The 19241-nt window shown below is 43.2% G+C and overlaps 1 protein-coding gene across 5 annotated transcripts in view; it reads left to right on the forward strand.

The window, feature by feature from the left end:
- FGD5 (FYVE, RhoGEF and PH domain containing 5) overlaps nucleotides 1–19241 on the forward strand; it is a 134414-nt gene that overhangs the window by 54328 nt on the left and 60845 nt on the right. For all 5 annotated transcript variants that reach the window (XR_014165821.1, XM_081901304.1, XM_081901305.1 and 2 more), the window contains exons 3-5: nucleotides 4573–4702; nucleotides 17321–17379; nucleotides 17489–17519. Coding sequence is in view for 4 of the 5 variants with exons in the window: in XM_081901304.1 (XP_081757430.1) it covers nucleotides 4573–4702; nucleotides 17321–17379; nucleotides 17489–17519 (220 nt within the window). In the remaining variant the exon portion in view is untranslated. The remainder of the gene's footprint in view (nucleotides 1–4572; nucleotides 4703–17320; nucleotides 17380–17488; nucleotides 17520–19241) is intronic.

Here is a 19241-nt window from a genome sequence, read left to right on the forward strand (position 1 = left end):
TTTGGGAACCACTGGCATAAACCACTGGCCCACACAGCTTCAATCTCATCAGGAATAATAATACAGAGATAGTGCAACGAAAAGGTTGCACTTCATGCTTGTTGTGTTTTATAACCATTCACAAAACCATTCACAGTGTTCAAAACTTGAATGGTGCCCCTTTTTTATATTTAGTTTTATGTTTATATTTAGGTTTTCTTTTAACTTTCCCTTCATGTTTCGTTGTCCATGAACTTTCTTTTGTGATAGAAAAATGAAGTCCCAAAATGTATTCACCTTGCATCATCCTTACATGACCACATTTCCCCCTTACCAATACATAAGCTGGGAGTGGGAAGGAGGATTGAGGGCTCCCCATAGGCAACTGGCTGGCCATCCGACAGGCTCTTATGTTGTTTTTTGCAGGTTGACACATTAATTACAACATCTGTAGAGCACCTATATACCCAGTTGCTTTTCGGGGTCTGTCAATCATAGAGTCATAGAATCGTAGAGTTGGAGAAGGCCTTGTAGGCCATCTGCCCTGGCAGGAAATCTAGAGAACCTCCAACAAATGGCTGCCCAGTCTCTGCTTGAGGACTCACAGCCTTGAAGAACCCACCACCCCTCTAAGTACTTGGTTCCATTGCCAAATTACTCTTGGTGTCAATATGTCTGGTGTAGAGAACCCACTGTGTGTTTGGTTGTTTGTGTGAAGGCCTTTATGTGCATAAGTCAAGGTGCAACCTGCTGCCATCATCCCGCTTCCCCCTCCCCCCAACTATGGTGACTTGAAAATTATGGGAGTGGTGAAGACAGTGGAGGGAAATGAACAGTGGTGAGTGGATTTAGAGGGAATGCGGAAAGGCTGTAGAGAACCATATGAGGTTACATGTGTGGTTGACCACCAAAAATATATTGCCCAGAAATGGGCTATGAATACGCAAAAGCATGAAAATGTGTAGCTCTGGGCTTTGTTTTTGTGTAATTGGGTTGCTGCAGCATTTAGGGTAAATGGTTACCAAGAAAAAGTGACTGAAAAATTCTGGGTCTTTGGGAAAACAAAGGGGTCTCTTTTGTCAAAAGCAACTGTGAGAAACTTGGACCAAGTAATGCAAAAATGCTTACGGCAACCACATAATTGATAGTATATGAGCGATGGTTCTTAGCCCATGCACGTAAGGTCCCAATGACGTGAAGGAAAGTTTGGCTGTTCTTGAGCCTGGAGCTATTTACTGAATTAAAGGCTATAAATATCTAATAGCGGGGAGGGGGCAGTGGGGGAATCATAAAGGTGATGAGTTTCCTACTGCAGTGCTTAGGGGAATCATAATGACTAGCATTTGCATAGCTGCCTGTGAAAATGTGCCACAGGTTTCTTCCTTAGGCAGTTGCTGTTCATTTTAAAGCCATTATGGCCTCATCGTGTACACCAGACATTATTAACAATTGTTATGTGCTGTTATCGGAGGTATTAGATGATTAGTCTAGAGCCTGCTTGGAATGAGATAAAAGAAATATCAGTCACATGCTCTTCCAGCCCAGCTTCTATGTATACAAGGCTGTATACATTTTGGGGACAATCTCAGTACATATGGCCAAAAAAGAAAAAAAAAAAGTCTTCTGAATGTTAATATTGTGAATGATCATGGCTGAGTCTTCCTGCAGAACTTTTCCAAAGCATGCCTAGTTGTAATACTGACAAACGTTGGCATGGGGCACAGTTGCTGTGCCCCATCCCAGCATCCAGGACAGGTCAACTGATGCTACGGTCATAACGTAAAACAAAAAAGTAATCTTGATTTCCCTCAGAATTGGAACAGGCAAGGTATCATTGGACCATCATTTTGAATACGGGATTGAGCTAGACTGCCACAGGAATATCCAGTGTGGTGTCCTCTAGATGCTATTGGACTCTATTTCCCATCATTCCTGACCATTGACCGTGTTGGCTGGAGTCCAACAGCAAATGGAAGCACCATGTTGGTTACCCCTGCAGTACCAGAATGTGGGATCCAACAGCAGGTGCCAACAGTTGAAAATCAGGATAGACAGATTTCACTTGGCTTAGGCACCAAATCCTATTAGCTTCTTGGAGTCAGTAGAACTATTATTCAGGAGAGATACAAGGATCACAAAACATTGTCTTCTCATATATGTATGCAGCATATTTACTACCAATTTGCCAGGGGTGGAGTGTCAGATTTGGGATACCTGGGTTTAATTCTCACTAAGCCATGTAAGTTACTGGGTGTCCCTCAGTTTAACCTACTTCATAGGGTTGTGAAGAATGGATAGTGCTTATAACCCAGTGGTAGGAGAAATATATTGCATTCATTTTAATTTTTATTATTTCCTAAATTTGTACACTGCCCTTCACCTGTAGATATCAGGGTGGTTCACAGCATAAAATTGCAAGATGAAAACACAAATTACATAATAAAAACAAGAACAAAACAATAACTCTCCTCTTCCACATTAAAAAGGGTATAGGATGTTAATCAGCCAAAGGCCTGGTTGAAGAGGAACATTTTTGCCAAAGGTACTACCCCTCCCTAAACAGTCAACTGGTAAGACAGCCAACTGGTTTAACTCAGTTTTCTTTGTTCATTATGTTGTTCATATGAGAAAAATGACATAACTCCCATGCTTGTTACACTTAATTATGTGGAAGGAGGCTAGGATACATATATAATTCACAATAATTAATCAAGTTTCGCTGATGTGTAATGAACTAATAATAATAATAATAATAATAAATAATAGAAAATCCAGATTCTGTTACATTAGATTAACTTCCTCATTCCAATAACATTTAGCTGTTTCTCAGAAATAAACATCTTAAGGCAGCAGCCCTATGTACATATTCTCATCTTCACTGATTGATTTATTGCCTTCTAAGCAACCATCTCAAGGCAATTTTATACTGAAGATAATTAAAAGCAGTTAAAAACACAAAAACAACAAATACATTTAAAACAAGACAAAAAGCATAGAAAGTAGACATTTGTGGTAAAGACCCATTTATATAGTTGGGAAAATATCATCTGAAAGGGAGAGGTCAGGACGCTAGCCATTATTTGTTATGTACCTTCAATAGCTGAATGCAGAGTAAAGTTTGATGATCAAGACTTCTCTCCTCACCATATCTCTAATACCTCTTCAGAAAATAATGGGCTTCCGTAGGTGACCTGTTTATTGAACATTTATCCTGATCTGCTTTCACAAAACCTTACCAGAAGTAAGATCATTGAGACTTTATTCTGACTTGTTTGTGGGGAGGTTATACGACAACTAGCATTCAACCCAATTTCCTTAGTGAGTGTTTTTGAATGTGTTCTTCTTAATCATTTGTCCATACCATATTTTTCACTGCATTTCACTGTTGCATCAAAAAGTAAATAGATAGATAGATGATAGATAGGGATTTTAGGGTGACAGAGTTCTTTGAACTATGAAAATCTCAATTTCCAAGATGCACTTGAATTCCTCCCATCAAGTGATCTGGAGGCTACAGGGGCGGGGGGATGAATTCCAGTTACTTGAAGTAAGATTTGATGTAAGATCTGATGCATTTTGAAAGAATCCTTCCTCATGAGGTGCATAAACCAGTTGCTTTCAATAATAATAATAATAATAATAATAATAATAATAATAATAATAATAATAAATTGTTATTTATATCCCGCCCTCCCCAGCCGAATCTGGGCTCAGAGCAGCTAGCAACAGTAAAATGGTACAACATTCTAAAATCAGTTCATTCTAAAATCACTTCAAATCAGATTAATGGCAACCATTGGGCTAGAGTTCTGTGAGGATTGCCAAAGAAGGGGGTCAGGCTGTGCCCTGGCCAAAGGCCTGGTGGAACAGCTCTGTCTTGCAGGCCCTGCAGAAAGATGTCAAGTCCCGCAGGGCCCTAGTCTCTTGTGACAGAGCGTTCCATCAGATTGGAGCCACAGCCAAAAAAGCCCTGGCTCTGGTTGAGGCCAGCCTAACCTCTCTATGGCCTGGGACCTCCAAGATGTTTTTGTCTGAAAACATCTTTCTTTCTTTCTTTCTTTCTTTCTTTCTTTCTTTCTTTCTTTCTTTCTTTCTTTCTTTCTTCCTTCCTTCCTTCCTTCCTTCCTTCCTTCCTTCCTTCCTTCCTTCCCTGCCAGTCATGCTTTCCCACTTCTGTGGTTCATAGAGTCAAAACTCAGGAGCTGTAAGGGACCTCAACCCCCTGCAATGTAGGACTCAAGGTGGTTGTTCTGTGAATGCCTCACTGCTTTATGAAGAAGGTGGAATAGTCTGCTTTTCTTCTGCCGTTCACTGTTAAAATACACACACACACACACACACACACACACACACAGGGACCTGCTTGACATCAAACTTCTCTACAACACCAAAATGACTGACATGGAATATAAATTTGTAGGTTGTAGAATCTAGCAGGATGATGCTATTTACAATATGGCACAAAGCTCCTAGCACTCAGACCCAGCCAGCATAGTGATAGAGGACCGGAATCTAGAATCTGTTGCATGCAGCCTCTCTTGCTATCATCCATTGAGAGTGTCCTTAGAATAACTTGCTTTCCTCTGTCCACAGTGCCTACACAGAACCTTACAAGGTGTGCCCTATCTCTGTGATTCCTATTGAAGACGTCACATCAGATGAGGAACAGAAAAGTTCTGGAGATGAGGATGGGAACCAGGGAGAGTCCAATCTCCTCCATAAGGTAAAACATCATTTTTAAAGCTGTGTGTGTAAATAAAATTTTGGAGGCAAGTCTTGCAACAAATCCAATAGATCTTGTGAGGTGTCTTGAGCCATTTCTGCAATAGATTCCACCCCTGCCCCTGCTCCCTGAGTGGATTCAGCTACTACCTGCAGGATACCAACAACATATGATGTGCCCACATCACATTTGTCTGAACTTGAAGCTGGGATCAATGATCAAGTGGGGTGTCAGTATTACATGGGTGGTCAGAAGACGCACTGGACATATATTTATTCCTGAAAGTGTCCTTCCCATTATAAGCAGTCTCGTACTCTATCGTACTCTCAGTTCTGCCCAAAACAGGACTGTGAAAGTAACTGACAACTGACAGCCCCTGAGGCAAAGCTGGACTCCTGGGAGCTGCCATCTGGCCTGCACAACACCACAGGTACCAGCTCAAGGCCTCTATTCATCCACTTGCCAGAAACAGGTATTTTAGATAGAAAGGCAGATGTATACATGAAGGAGGCAAGATAAGGAAGAAGCCTTCTTGATTGTCCTGCCTGCTCAGACTCTCCAAGTGTCCCTATTTTCCAGGGACGTCCCTGATTTAGAGAAGCCATCCTAGTGTCTGATTTTATCCCAGAATGTCCCACTTTTCCTTAGGATGTCCCTATTTTCATTGGAGAAATGTTGGAGGGTATGGAGCTATCCAACTCCTGAGCCATCTGAAGGCAATCCTGCATAGGGAAGGGTTTTTTTTTATAAAAAAAGTTTAATGTTTTATTATGTTTTTATGTATGTTGGAAGCTGCCCATAGTGGCTGGGGCAACCCAATAAGAAGTGTGGGGTATAAATAGTAAAATTTTCATTTTGGAATGGGACGTCCCTATTTTCCTCAGAGAAATGTTGGAGGGTATAGCTGCCCCCTCCTTTCTTTCCCACTTGCTCTTCCACTCATGCCCGCTTTTTATTTCTTTGCTTCACTATGTGGCCTGCAAAAAGTTAAGATTGCAATAAAACATATTGTAAAAGCTGATGGTTTAAAACACCATAGTATAAAAGCCATTGGGAGCAATAAAACAAAGTAGAATGAGAACAATGTAAAGATGTTTTTTTTAAAAAAAAAAGCCTAGGGGAAAAAAATGCTTCTGCCTGGCACTTTAATGAAATCTGAGAAGGGGCAAAGTGAGCCTTCCTGGGAAGAGCATTTCACAGCCAGGGTGCCACTACTGAGTAGGCCGTCAGAAGGCTGACATACAGAGAGAATAAAGGGGAAGCATTTGTAAAGTGCCCCTGCCATTTTAATTTTGATCTCCCTTTGTTGCATTCAGCCCAGTTACGGAATCATGTTGAAAGCAAGATATTGCTGAAACATATGATGCTGAATGAAAATTAGCTGCAGATGTTGGAAGTTTGAGTCTTATGCCTGGGCCAAATATATGACTGTTCTGCTTTAGGCAAAGGCAGCAGTTCAACGTGAGTCTAAATACAATTTTCTGCAGTGAAAAGGAACCAGGAAAACAGAAATTAGTTCATTGTTAGGCTGAGGTTTCAGGTAGTTGGCAGGGCCAGCCTTTTCATTAGGTACAACATGGTGCCCCTCAGATATTATTAGACTCCCATCAGTCCCATACAGCAAGTCAAATGGCCATGGATGTTCAGTAACACCCAGAAGGTATTAGGTTGGCTATCCCTGCATTAGAAGAGTGTGGCAGCCACTTCAGACAACAGATTCTAGACTGAGGAGCAATGGCAGCAGCCTCCTGGCCATTCCTTCTGAGCCCTGCTTGGGCATTCCTCGGTTTTAGAAGACAGAGCTGTGTGAGTCAGGCACAGAGCCAGCCCTGTACCCCCTGAGCTAGCCTGCTGCCTACAAGTGTGGTGGAGGATGCTACCCCATTGCTGATGTAGAAGTAAGATTCAGCTGCATGTCCAGTTGGCATTCCAGGCTTTCCGACAGAGTGGCCTCCCTATTTATGTCAGGCGTCATTAAAAAAAGGATAGCAGAGAATAGGAGCACCTAACCATCTTTTCCATTAAACTGCTGATCAACAACCGAAGAACACCCCCTTCATTGCTCATGGTTTGCTATGCTCCCTATCAATTGCTCACAATGTGAGATCACCTTAGGCTTTCACCCCGAAGACTCTTGCAGTGTCAGTCACTGCTGGAGGAGAAAGCTGCCCAGACACTGTCATTCGCTAGTCCAGTATTTATGTGTCTGTCTGGAGACAGCATCCCCTAAGTTATGGACGTGGATTGGAAAATACTGGAGAAATGCTGGTCAGTGTGATAATTCTGTCCCGAGATCTGTAGCTGAAGGGCGATATACAAATTTTAACAACCACCACCACCACAAATTTTCTGACACTTCCTCCTAGACCTTTCAGTTCTTAAGAATTACTGATAAAATTTAGCATTCTCTAAATTCCCAAGATGAATGCTGTCAGAGACACTCCTGACAGGATTGAACAAGAAGGATGGCATATCACTGATACCATAACGTAGCGCTTGTCATAGTTGGTAATATATTACGACTTTCTGAGGCTTTCACACAAAAAACTCTCAGCCCTCTGAGAGAATTTTAGGCTTCCGTCCCATACATACTTAGCTCAGAAAAGGTTCCATTGACCTAAGTGGAACTTCCTTCTGCATTCACATGTAAAGAAGGATTGCAATATTAGCCATGCCTGAGTGATGAAGTGCAAGTAAATAATCTAAGTACCCAGCAAAAGTACTGTCTCTCTCTTGTAGGGAAATCCTTAGCGCAAGATGAAGTAGTTGTAAAACAAGAGCAAATTTCAGTGCACTGTCACTTAGAGAGAATTGGCAGACTTCAGTAGGTTTGGATGCCAAAAATAGTACCAAGGATTTGGAAGTGAGCTAATCTTGTGAAAACAGTATTTGGGCTGGTCTGGAAGCAAGAGTAAGTTTTTGGTTTTCTTTTTTAATGTTTTGCTTGTTAGTCTATGGTTTCCATCTCCCAGGGGAAAATCAGTCTGAATAAAGGCATGAGATCACCTAGCAGATAAGATCTATGGTTTTATTCAGAAAGTGTACTTTTTTTTTTATTAACAGTGCTTCTACTGAAGGTGGGAAGGATCTGCTATACAAGAGATTCTTGCTCTTCAGTTTTGTGAGCTTAGATTCCCTTATGTCTCTGCATGTAATTTTATACTGGTTGGAATGGGGCTCAGTTAAAAATAAAAACAACTAAGCATATATATTAAAAGTAGCCAAAGGCACAATCAGGTGAAACGTACTTAATTTTGGCTGAATAGTGCCTTCATGTTTTCATAGAATCACTACACTGTTCCAAAGTAACAGCCACTTCTGACTATGCCACCCTTGGCATGACCTCTCTGCAGATTTGGGGACATAATTTGGCTCTTGACCACACTTTAAAAAACAAAGAAACACCCAACATTCTTAGCAGGGGTGTAGGAAGGGGGGCAGTGGGGGCGGGCCACCCCGGGTGTCACCACTGAGGGGGTGACAAAATGCCAGGCGGCACTCACAGCAGGGCCTGCAGTGCGCCTGAGCCACGCGTCTCTCCTGGGAGTGATGTGGTGGCTTGGGCGTCCGCATGCTCTGCACTTTCCCAAATGGTCCGCCCACTGCCTCCCCCTTAGCTGAAGGGCAGCTGAGTGGGAGGAGGCAGGCAGACTCCTCGGAGGCCCCATCGAGTGCCCTGCCCTGGCTGGCCCCGCCCCTAGGCGCAGGGCACGCGCGCCACCCCAGGTGCCCGATCGGCTTGCTCTGCCGCTGATTCTGGAGTGTACATTTGGCTTACATCTTGTGGCTCTCTGCTCTTCTGAGCTAACCTCTTTGAAATGAAGCGTGCACCCAACCATACCATGGAGTATACCATTGTTATGTTCAAAGGCAGCTAATACATACATACATACATACATACATACATACATACATACAGTGGTACTCGGGTTACATACGCTTCAGGTTACAGACGCTTCAGGTTACAGACTCCGCTAACCCAGAAATATTACCTCAGGTTTTGAACTTTGCTTCAGGATGAGAACAGAAATCGGGCAGCGGCAGGAGGCCCCATTAGCTAAAGTGGTGCTTCAGGTTAAGAACAGTTTCAGGTTAAGAACAGACCTCTAGAATGAATTAAGTACTTAACCCGAGGTACCACTGTACAAGCAAAGAACGAAATATTTCCTCCGTGGTATAAAACAGCAGATTGCAGGGAGCAGTTTTGATCCCAAACCTGGTGCTGGGGGAAGGATTTACCCCCCCCACATTTTGCAGCCCCATCACTCCAATCAACCTGGCAAATTCGTGCAGAACATTTTTGTTTTTAAAAGAGAAGGAATATTCTGGGACATCCAGAACGTCATGGATTTCCCCCATATATGTAGTTTGTCTTGTATAATATGCAGTGTGTGCCCCCCCATCCCACCCCCAGAGTCACATTGTATTCTAGGGGAGGTTTTTTTTTTTTTTTTTTGTTTAAAACTGGATCTTCTTATCAAGGTTGGATCCATTGGCGGGGGTGGGTGGAATCCCTGGCAGCTGGTGTTGGACTAGCAAATTTCCAACAGGATGCTGTCATTTTTTAAAATTGCCGTGCTACTCCTTGGAGAAGGGGGTGCCCTTCACATAGACCCCTATAGCTGAGTTTTACCCAGCTAAAAACTACCTAAGAGGCATATTGAGGCCATTCTTCACATGTGTGTCTCTTTTATATATTTATTCCATTGCTCTGAGTGAAGGTGACCTTGCCTTTTTCCAGCTTGTTCAGGAAAAAAGCTTGCTGGAAGCAAGCATCAGATTGGGGCACAAAAACACCTCCTTTCCCTGAAATCCTCATTAAATTACCATTTCAGCCTGAGATAAGGAGAGCCCTTTGCAGGAGGGCTGCCTCGTCATTTCAGGTGCCAAGCACATGGACAATCGTAACCAGGGGCAAGCTATATCTACTCCTTGCATGCAGTCCATGGCACAAATCACCCCCAACCAAGCAGCAAACATCTGAGCTTAGTTTGGTCCAACAAGTGACAGGTTCTTATCCTCAGTGAACAGGGAAGGCGTAAACCGGCATGGCTGCTCCATTGTATCTGGGAGAAAATAGATGCATACATTTGTACGAGCAGCTGAAAATTATATATGGAAAGCAAAACGATTTCACGGTAAAGATTAAAGCGGATTAATGTGATCTCAGCAGTAATGCTAATGTTTATAAAGACAAAACTCAGGATACAGATGTTTAAAGGTCATAATAGAGGCAATTAAGCGTGATTTTGGATTTATAGAAAGTCGTTTGCAGCTGTAGGATGGTCCTGCCTGCCATTTACTCTCAGTGCAGGAGAAATAAAAAAAGTCACATTCATTATACTTAACTGCTGCCTGGGGTTTCAATGCAAAAAGTTAATGTGAAATGTGGAGCTAGGAGCAGCACATGTTTTCCCTTGTATGTCTACTCAGCTTGATTCTTCTCCAAGGGGAAGCCCCATTTATGTTAAGAGTAAAAAACAAAAAAGGCGGGGGGAGCGTTAAGATCCTTCCCTGTGTGTCTCTCTATACCCGTTTGAGTATACTGTAGACACACAAATGGTTTCAGTGGGGTAACTATCACCTACAAGCACCAGAAATTTCTCACCCTCAGGGACCCCTAGGCGTTGGAGAGTTGCATCTGACTTGCACATTCCATTTCAATTATACTCATATAATCTACAAACCCCATAAACATACTTCCCAAACATGGAGCTTTGTTAATTCAAGGCCTTCAGCAAATGGTCATTTATGGACCTAATAGGTATCTAAAGCCATTTGCACATAACAAAATATGTATTTTATCAAAGTTTATTTGTTTTTTATCTTATATTTTGAAAATGTGCATCCAGATGTTTTTTCTTTAATTTTTTTGGGAGCCCCCAAGAGAGTGGGGCCCTAAGCTATAGCTTGTTTAGCTTATACGTAAATCCAGCACTGCCTGTATAGGTAGACCTCATCTTATTTGGGGGTTATGTTCCTGGCTATCACGTGTATAAGTAAAATCACGTAAAACCTGGGAAGGGCCCGACACAACCATCTCTACCTATCCCAAACTGACACTGAGCACACCTTGCCCTCTTCCCTGCCCCACGAGGCAGAGACCCAGCTTTGGAAAGGTTATGTGTGGGCTTCCTTGAGGGCTCCCCCGAGATCTCAGATGGCCCTTTCTGGGATGGGGGGTTCTTGCTCTCCTGCCCTGTTTTGTTGTTTTTTAATCATGTCTGACTCTTCGTGACCCCATGGACCAGAGCACTCCAGGCACTCCTGTCTTCCACTGCCTCCCGCAGTCAAACTCATGCTGGTAGCATCGAGAACACTGTCCAACCATCTCGTCCTCTGTCGTCCCCTTCTCCTTGTGCCCTCAATCTTTCCCAACATCAGGGTCTTTTCCAGGGAGTCTTCTCTTCTCATGAGGTGGCCAAAGTATTGGAGCCTCAGCTTCAGTTTTATTTCTAAATTTTCAGTGATCCACATGAAGCTGCGATTGCATACGTGAACTTAATGTAAGATTCAATCTGCCTGTACCTTTATGTATCAGGTAATCAAAGTATTTGGGAAGTGCATGCCTTCTCCTCATCTTCCTCCACATCCCTCACCACAGCTCCCAGTGCCTCTTCCACACACACACACACACACACACACACACACAGCACTTTGCTGAAGGCAGTGGGGGGGGGGACAAAAGGAGGCCAGAGAGTCCACAGCAGGTGGCAACAGAGGAAGCTGCAGCAGGGATCAAAGCGCTCTCTGAGGCCAGATCTGCCACCTGAAGCTACCTCATGGGTGGGCCTTCCCTGGGCAAGGTCTGCATGTAGGTTCCCACTATTATTGAGAATCCTGATTACTGTATTTTTCTGTCTATAAGATGCCCCCATGTATAAGACGACCCCCATTTTTGGGGACTCCGATTTAAGAAAATGGGGGAGATGGCCCCCGTGTATAAGATGCCCCCAAAATTTGGAAATTATTTTTAAGGGGAAAAAACTAGTCTTATACACGGGAAAATATGTTATGTAGAGGTCTTGGCAGTAGCAGGGCCAGGGCCAGCAGACGCAAGCCTGCTGTCTCCTCATGTCCTGTACATTTAAATCCATGTGCTACCCCTGTGCACCTCAAATCATATCATTTCTACTTCTCCCTGCGGGGGGGGGAGGGGAATAGATACTGGCCCTTATTATCTGTATGCTCATTTACCTATACTAATTAATTTAAATGGATGTTGATCTGCAATTGCTGTCCTCCTAGCGCTGAGGCCAAACGGTTTAATGGGTTTAGAGACAAAAGAAATAAAATAAACCCAGCGAGGCTAATTTAAAACTTGCCAAGTGGCAATTCTCTTGCCGTTCTTTTAAACCACTCTTAGTCCACCTCCCAAGGAAAGCTTTGAAAATGCTGCTGTAGGGCTTCTTTATAAAGTCTTGAAAATGCAAGAACAGGCTCCCTTTCGCAACTTCTCCTGTCTCTCTACAGGGAAAGGCAGTTAACATCTTATCTGCTGTGTTGGCTTCAAATTTGGAAAAGTCTTTACAATGCGACGAGCTGGTGCCAAATATTTTAAAAATAAAACCTGAGACTAGTGTCCCCTCTTGGTGGGTCCTTCTGTCCAGGAAGGAAAACCTCTACATTTTAGAAAACTTTAATATACCTGGGTACAACAACTGTTTAACAGGCATAGTGGGGTCTTCAGAATTTCAGATCTTTGATGCGTGGTTATCAGTGGGAATGAGACACCATCACCCCCACACTGGCCCTAGTGAGTTGCCAGAAATGTATGGCAACAACACAGAGCAAGGGACAGGATGGTGAACAATTGCAGCATGCAGAACAGATCTGTCTGCAAATAGAGGAAATAGCAGGCTAGGCCACAGAGATTTTGCAGAGAGCCAAGCGGCAACAGCCTCACTGTTGCAGCACGTCAAATTGTCTTTGCCGTTTCTTATCTTTCTACTGGGTGGGATTGGTTTCCAGGCTCCATTAATCATTCTGTTTTGCAAACCTTTAACCTTCGTATAATGAAGCAAGCCCACATACTTTAAAAAAATCCAAAAAAGAAAACCTCGAGCATAAGCCACGTATTTGGGGAGTGACTGTTTTGCATCCCTTTAAGGAAGAGACAGATTTAGAAAGTTTCTCTCCCCCTACTCCACCCCACAAAGAGGATGTGTATAATTAAACAGATTCCCCAGGAGATGGTGTGATATACCTCCCTCCAAGAAAGGGAGCAGGAGACATAATTTTCCAGTTTGCATTTTTTAATTTTTAACTTTGAGGCACATAGGTTTTAGGTTCAACTGACCCTTCTGTGATTCAGCACTACTGTCCTGATGTTATTTCCCATCCTATATTGCCATAGTGAACTAATTCTCCGAGTGGGATTGAACGAACTAGTCTCGCTAGATGAAGCCCATGCAAGGACTTCCACCAGCACAACAGGGCTTGGACTGAAGGAACAATTGCCATAGTGCCATGTTGAATTCTTCCCTCTGAATACGACTTGTTTCATAGCCTAAATCCACCAGTGGATAGCAGGCTTGGGGTAATGGCACCCAGAGAAATAATGCTACCACTGCCTTCAAAGCACTACTGTGATATCTAGAGTGGTAGAGCAGGTACAAAGGTCAGTGGAAATACTGCAGGTATTGGCTCACCAGCATTATATGCCCTCGCCCATTACAATAAAACAAGAAACTTCTGGAGATTTGTCCCCTGCCAATTTTGACTCCAAACCAACACGAATAGCAAATTTACTATATGTGGAGTAGGTTGGTTGCATGTCTTTTTATAAAATACAGGCCTCTAATAATTATATTTGTCCAGTGACCACCAAATCAAAGTGCTGCAGTCTTTCGGGGTCAGAAGAGGCATTGAGGCCAATGGTAGTGGTAGGGTTACCTTTGCCTTGAAATCTGGAATTCTCATCACCTCTTTTGGATTCAGTGGCAAGAAAAACTACACTGAAGCGTATTTCTTCCAGAAATTTGCTCAGTCTTTGCTTTAACTCCTCTAGAAATGGAGGATTTCCTAAACTGTCCTACTGCGCAATACAAACTTACAGGTTTGGGAAGTCTCTCTCTCTCTTTCCCCCATCCTGCTATAACTCTCAGCCTGGTGCCCCTGAGAGCCCTGCGTCTGGGTGCCCCGCACCCCTAGTGCCTATGGGTAAGACGGCCCTGACTGAACAGTTTACTTCTCCATTACTTCTTTCTGTAAGGCTTTTAGATTCCCAAAGAACGCTGACATGTTCCATCCTTTAAGCTTCTTATTTTTCATCATGCATATATGAGGTCTATTAAACCAGAAAGGCAACTGGAACAGGCCAGTTTAAGGCATTGCACTGTTTCAGAATTGCAAGCCGCCTCCCTAGCATGCACATCATCTTTAGGCGAGTGACAGTAACTCTCAGAGGCAGAGCACTTGCTTTGCATGCTGGAGCTTTGATCTTTGGTACCTCCAGGTAGCAGGTGGTGGGAAAGAGCATTGCCTGAAACCCTGGAAGACTGCTGCCCACCAGAGCAGGTGGCCTGACCTAATGTAGCTTTCCAGGTTCTTATCAAATCAGTAAGCAGCTGAAAATAGTAGCTGCCTCAGACATGGCTACCTGGAACAGGCTGGAATAGGAAAACAGGAAGCTGTGTCACTAGTGAGCTGAGGCTCTCCTGTCCCAAGAATGATGAACGGATGTTATCCATAAAAGTGCCTGTACTGGAAAGGGTAAGCACCTCATGAATGAATGAAGAGCTGCTTGCAAAGCGTTAATGGCCTCCTGAAACACATTTGCTCTTGCTAATGCTTCACATCAGACCCTAGCCTGCATTTCCTTGATATTTATCCTGTTATTCATCCCTTTGGCAGACAGTGGCACAATATCAATAAGACACAGGCGTTTCATATATAGGGCCAAGTCTCTGTTTTAGCCATGCTGTCTGTGCCTTTTCCTGTCTTATCTGCTTGGGGTGTCACCTGAGCATACAGAGATGAAGACAAAGGGAAGGGAAAAACAGCCTTGAGAGGGACGTTGTGCTGGCTGACACGGGCATGTAATTTCCACCACATGCTTCTCTCATATAGCATATATGAAGAGATTTAGGCACACTTAAGCCTGTTCTTTACTCAAACGCTTCTGGTTCTAACTAAATGTAAATAGGACTTGGGCTAAGAGAGTATAAATTTCTAGTTGCAAGTTATGTTTCTCTATGAACCAACTGATGTTTTGGTGGTTGTTCAGTGCATTCGGCAGTGCAGTTTTGACTTCACAAAGGTATCTCGTGCATTCATGGCTACACCATTTACTGAAACTTAAACCTTTTTAAATAACATTTTATTTTAGAAAGGCTGAGCACTCTCTTGCTCCTCAAATCCTTTCAAAGAAGGTGGCTAACATAACAAAGTCTACCCACCTCTTCTGAACTGGCTCAATCTTTAACCAATAATAACCAACCATTTTAGCAGCAAATTCCAGAAGGGGAAGCTCTCCCCCTATCTTCAACTTTCCTCTTTCATCATAACTGCTGATGAGGGGTCAGCAGGATTTTGACTTTTTGCAAACAAAACAAAACAACCTGTCATGGATAGCACATGCCACCACCTCCTGATGTCCCACATTTTGTGCTTGTTCCTTTTAAACAATTCCCACCCCCTGGAAATCTGGGTATGTCACCTCCCCAATGCTAAAATCCATATCTCCTCTGATATTATATCACCACCACCAGTACTATTTTCCTTCTCTGTGGACTTATCTCCTTATCCCTTATTGGAGTAATGGCACAGCCATTGCAAATATCATGCTAAAGGTAAAAATATTTGGAGGGAGGGGGAATCTGGAAAGGCCCTTAGATCTTGAGAAAGATAAGGCTATTAAAAGCAACAGGGCTTGACTAGGCAAGAAGCCAGAACTTTGTGTCAAATCCATTGCTTCCCTCACCAAAGTTAACAGCAGGGGCTGGAGTCTCTGCAGCTACTGGGAAACACGAGTCTGGGAAGGAAGCGTACATTCAAAGCACTTACTTCTAGGCTAGAAAGCAAACAGCTGGCAAAGTTCTCTAAAATGAAACGGCAGATCTTCATATTTTCACCACCGCTTGGGTTCAGTGTTAGGAACCTGATAGTTGAAGGACCTGAGCTCCCTACATCTCCCTGTTCCCAGAAGTCTGTCTCCGGACACTGTCGTCAATCTCAGAGTTCATTTCCTGGTTAAACAAACAGCAATTAAACAACACAAGACGGGGCAACGCCTAGAGACACTGTCTCAGAACTCGCCCTAGACAGGCCATGTGACACCAGGGGTACCAGTGTTTTGGCTTTTGGCTCAAGACAAATCAATCACTAATAGAATGGCTGACTGTGACAAACTGTATACAAGAAGAGAGAGGGGGCCTTGGTCAGTAGTGAAATATGCTCCGCTTCTTGGCATATCGGAGCCAAGCCCATCAGTAGAGGGCGTGCCGAGTGGCCAGGGTGCATTTCAGGGCTTTCTGGCGCTGCTGTTTAGCAACTTCCTCTGTACCCAAGTGGATGTGTGCATTATTTATATACATATGTGCCCCTCTCTGTCTGCCTGTCCATCACTCTTTCAAGAAAGCTTATGCCACTGTAGCATTTTGCGATGTCACTGGAGTCTGTTTATTTCCTTTCTAGTGTGTGTTTCCTTGACGTTTGGTGACATTGGCACCATCCCATCATCCCTAGCTAGCAGGACCAGTGGTCAGGGATGATGGGAATTGTAGTCCAAAAACAGCTGGGGATCCATGTTTGGGAAACCCTACCCTAGAGATTCTAGGGGCATACTATGTCTCACAAACGCAAGGAATGTGGTGGCAATAACTTTACCCATCTTTTCCGGAGCTGACCCTCTGTATATGTTACAATAAATGTCATAAACCTAATCTGTGCTGTTATATAGTAAATTAAGAAATAGCTAGAACTTGGAACAATTTTTGTCTAAGAAGGGACTCCTGTTCTTTCTGAAATTATCCATTTCTGCCTTCCTTCTTTGTTCCTTACGTATAGGGTAATAATCTATATCTAAATTAACCATGCTGTTTTAATAGATTATTTTGAGTTTCCCAATAGCTCTCAAATGTCACCCTTGCAGTAATTATCGTACGGAGAACCAGCTCCTTGTGATCTTTAGAAATTAACATTCCTTGAAAAAGCAAATCAAAAGCGCAAAGCATAATTTATACACCATACTTTATATTTCCTGCAGTCATTCTCCTGTATGTCATCCCCTTGGATGTGTGTCTCACATATGGGAAAAGATGAGCACCTAATCAACATTTTGCATTAAATGGATGAAATACCTTTTACATTCTCTTAGCAGACAGATGCTAGGATGTGGCCTATCAGTTGTGCCTGCTTGCCCCATATGGAAAAGATTAACCAACCTTTTCATATTAAATTGTTGAAAGATCTTGCACATTCCTCTACCTGACAGATACTAAGATGGGGTGTATATGTTGTCTTGGTTTGCAGGTGTGTATTGAAGTTTAAGATTCGCCTCCACTGTGCTTTGATGTTCTTAGACCACCAGGTCCAAAGAGTGTTCAGACTGAGAGGATTCTCTGTTATTTTACATTCTCTGTTATGGAGAATTTTTGTTTATTTTGTTTTGTACAGAAAGAGGGACAATCCAGAGCCCACCTCATTGCCCAGGAGCTTGTGTCTTCAGAGAAAGAGTAAGTCCACCAGCTAAAATTTGGTTTGCAGTAAGCTGGGCTTTGCATTGCACATTGATTTATTCAGCGGTAGCTGGTTGACAATTAATAAAACTGTCTCTTTACACAGATATGTGGAGATGCTCCGGCTGTTACATATGGTAAGTAAATCATTTTAATTGTCAAAACCTAATTGCTCTCTTACTTAGGTATAATTTAGGAGACAGAAAAGGCAGTTGAAGAGGCTGAGGTGAACTCTGTCAGGAGTGGCTTGTCTTGCAGAAATGCTCATTGGACCATTGCAAAGGAATCTGTCTTGTGATAAAAGCTATCCTGCTCTGTATGTGCCAGACATGTAGACTCTCGAGTTCCTCATCAGTTGGAATAGAACTTTGACTGAACAGCTTGATAGGGTGATTTGTCTAAAACAACATACTTTTTCTTGAAATCCATTTCATGGACAGAAGAGAAAGAAATTTGGAGGCATTGTATGAGTATTTCCTCACAACCTTGGGATGGGAAGAAGGAATAATTCTTTAGAGCTGCTTTTGTCAGCATGGGATGGCTCCAGCGAATTCTTCCCCTATCTCTGTGCAAACAAATATTTTGTATGGTTGAGAAATACAGTCAGCTCCCACTTGGATCTCAGACCTTTTCAGTTCACAGGTCTGTTGTGGAGCCAAAAGCATAAATCATCTCTTAATCTAAAAGGCATTTTCTCATTTTTGCACTAGTGGGAATTTCTTGTATGAATCATTTTGTGTGGGGAAAATTAATAATTACAAGGTCGAATAGCTCGTTGTTAACCAATAAGTCAGTTAATTAACTGACCATTGCTGCAGTCCTAATCACACTTTCTAGGCTATAAGCCCCGTTGAGTTGATTGGGACTGCCTTCTGCATAGACAAGCTTAGAATTGCACTGTACAAAAATGGCGTGGAGTTCTCACTGGAGATGGCATTCTGGGAAATAATGTGAGAATCTCTGTGAGGTCACCCTAAAGTACCAGTGTCTGGAACAAGCACCTATTAACTAGTGGCTAGGTGGTCTGGTAATGCTCTGGACTCCCTCAACCTGTTATCTTATCAACCATTCTGCGCAAAACAATCCCCACCTGTTGTGGTGTAAGTCCTTCTGGTGGAAAGTCTGAGTCTGAGCCGATGATATTCACCACTCACTTCCTTCACTTCTGACTTGTTTAATTCACGAACTTTCCAGAGATCTTTGTGTAATATGGGGTTGACCAGATGTTACATAGCTCAAGGAAGGGGGGGGGAAGAGATATAGGCTAGAAGAACATGCTACTCATTTCCCACTGCCAGGGATGTCAGCTGACTGTTTCATTTTTCAGCTCCCTTTTCACGTACTTCTTCCACGATACTTTTCTCCAATCAACATTGTTGTTAAGTCTTGTCCTGGGCTTGAGCCTGTGATTGATATGCAGGGGAAAGTGATTTTTAAAAAGCCTCATGTGCTTTTTATTTTTTCCATTGTTGGCATTGGTCTGTCTCAAGAGACAATGGAGTGTGCATCCAGGGGTGAAGTCAAACTGCTGCATTAGCAGCACCAAAGTGAGCTCCTCAGGGTGCATGTCTGGGCAGTGTGCAAGGAGGTCCTGGGCGGCTCAGACCACAAGACCCCCTTCTCGGCCTCACTAATGTGGTCCAAAGGAAACCACATCCTGTTTGGCTGCAGGAGTTGCTGGAAGGAGGCGTACAAGATGCCATCCAACTGTTTTAGGGACACCACTCTGGATTTGTGTAGGCAGTGTATACTTCTGAATATATTCTGCAAGGCAGCAGATGTCTAGGATCAGAGTTTTCTTTCTGCTAGATGGGCTACCTTCCCAAGTGGATCAGCCCCATCTGTTCCTCACTTCACAG

This window comes from Podarcis melisellensis, assembly GCF_964234715.1.
Source record: "Podarcis melisellensis genome assembly, chromosome: 2".
In the NCBI taxonomy this organism is placed as follows: Eukaryota; Metazoa; Chordata; class Lepidosauria; order Squamata; family Lacertidae; genus Podarcis; species Podarcis melisellensis.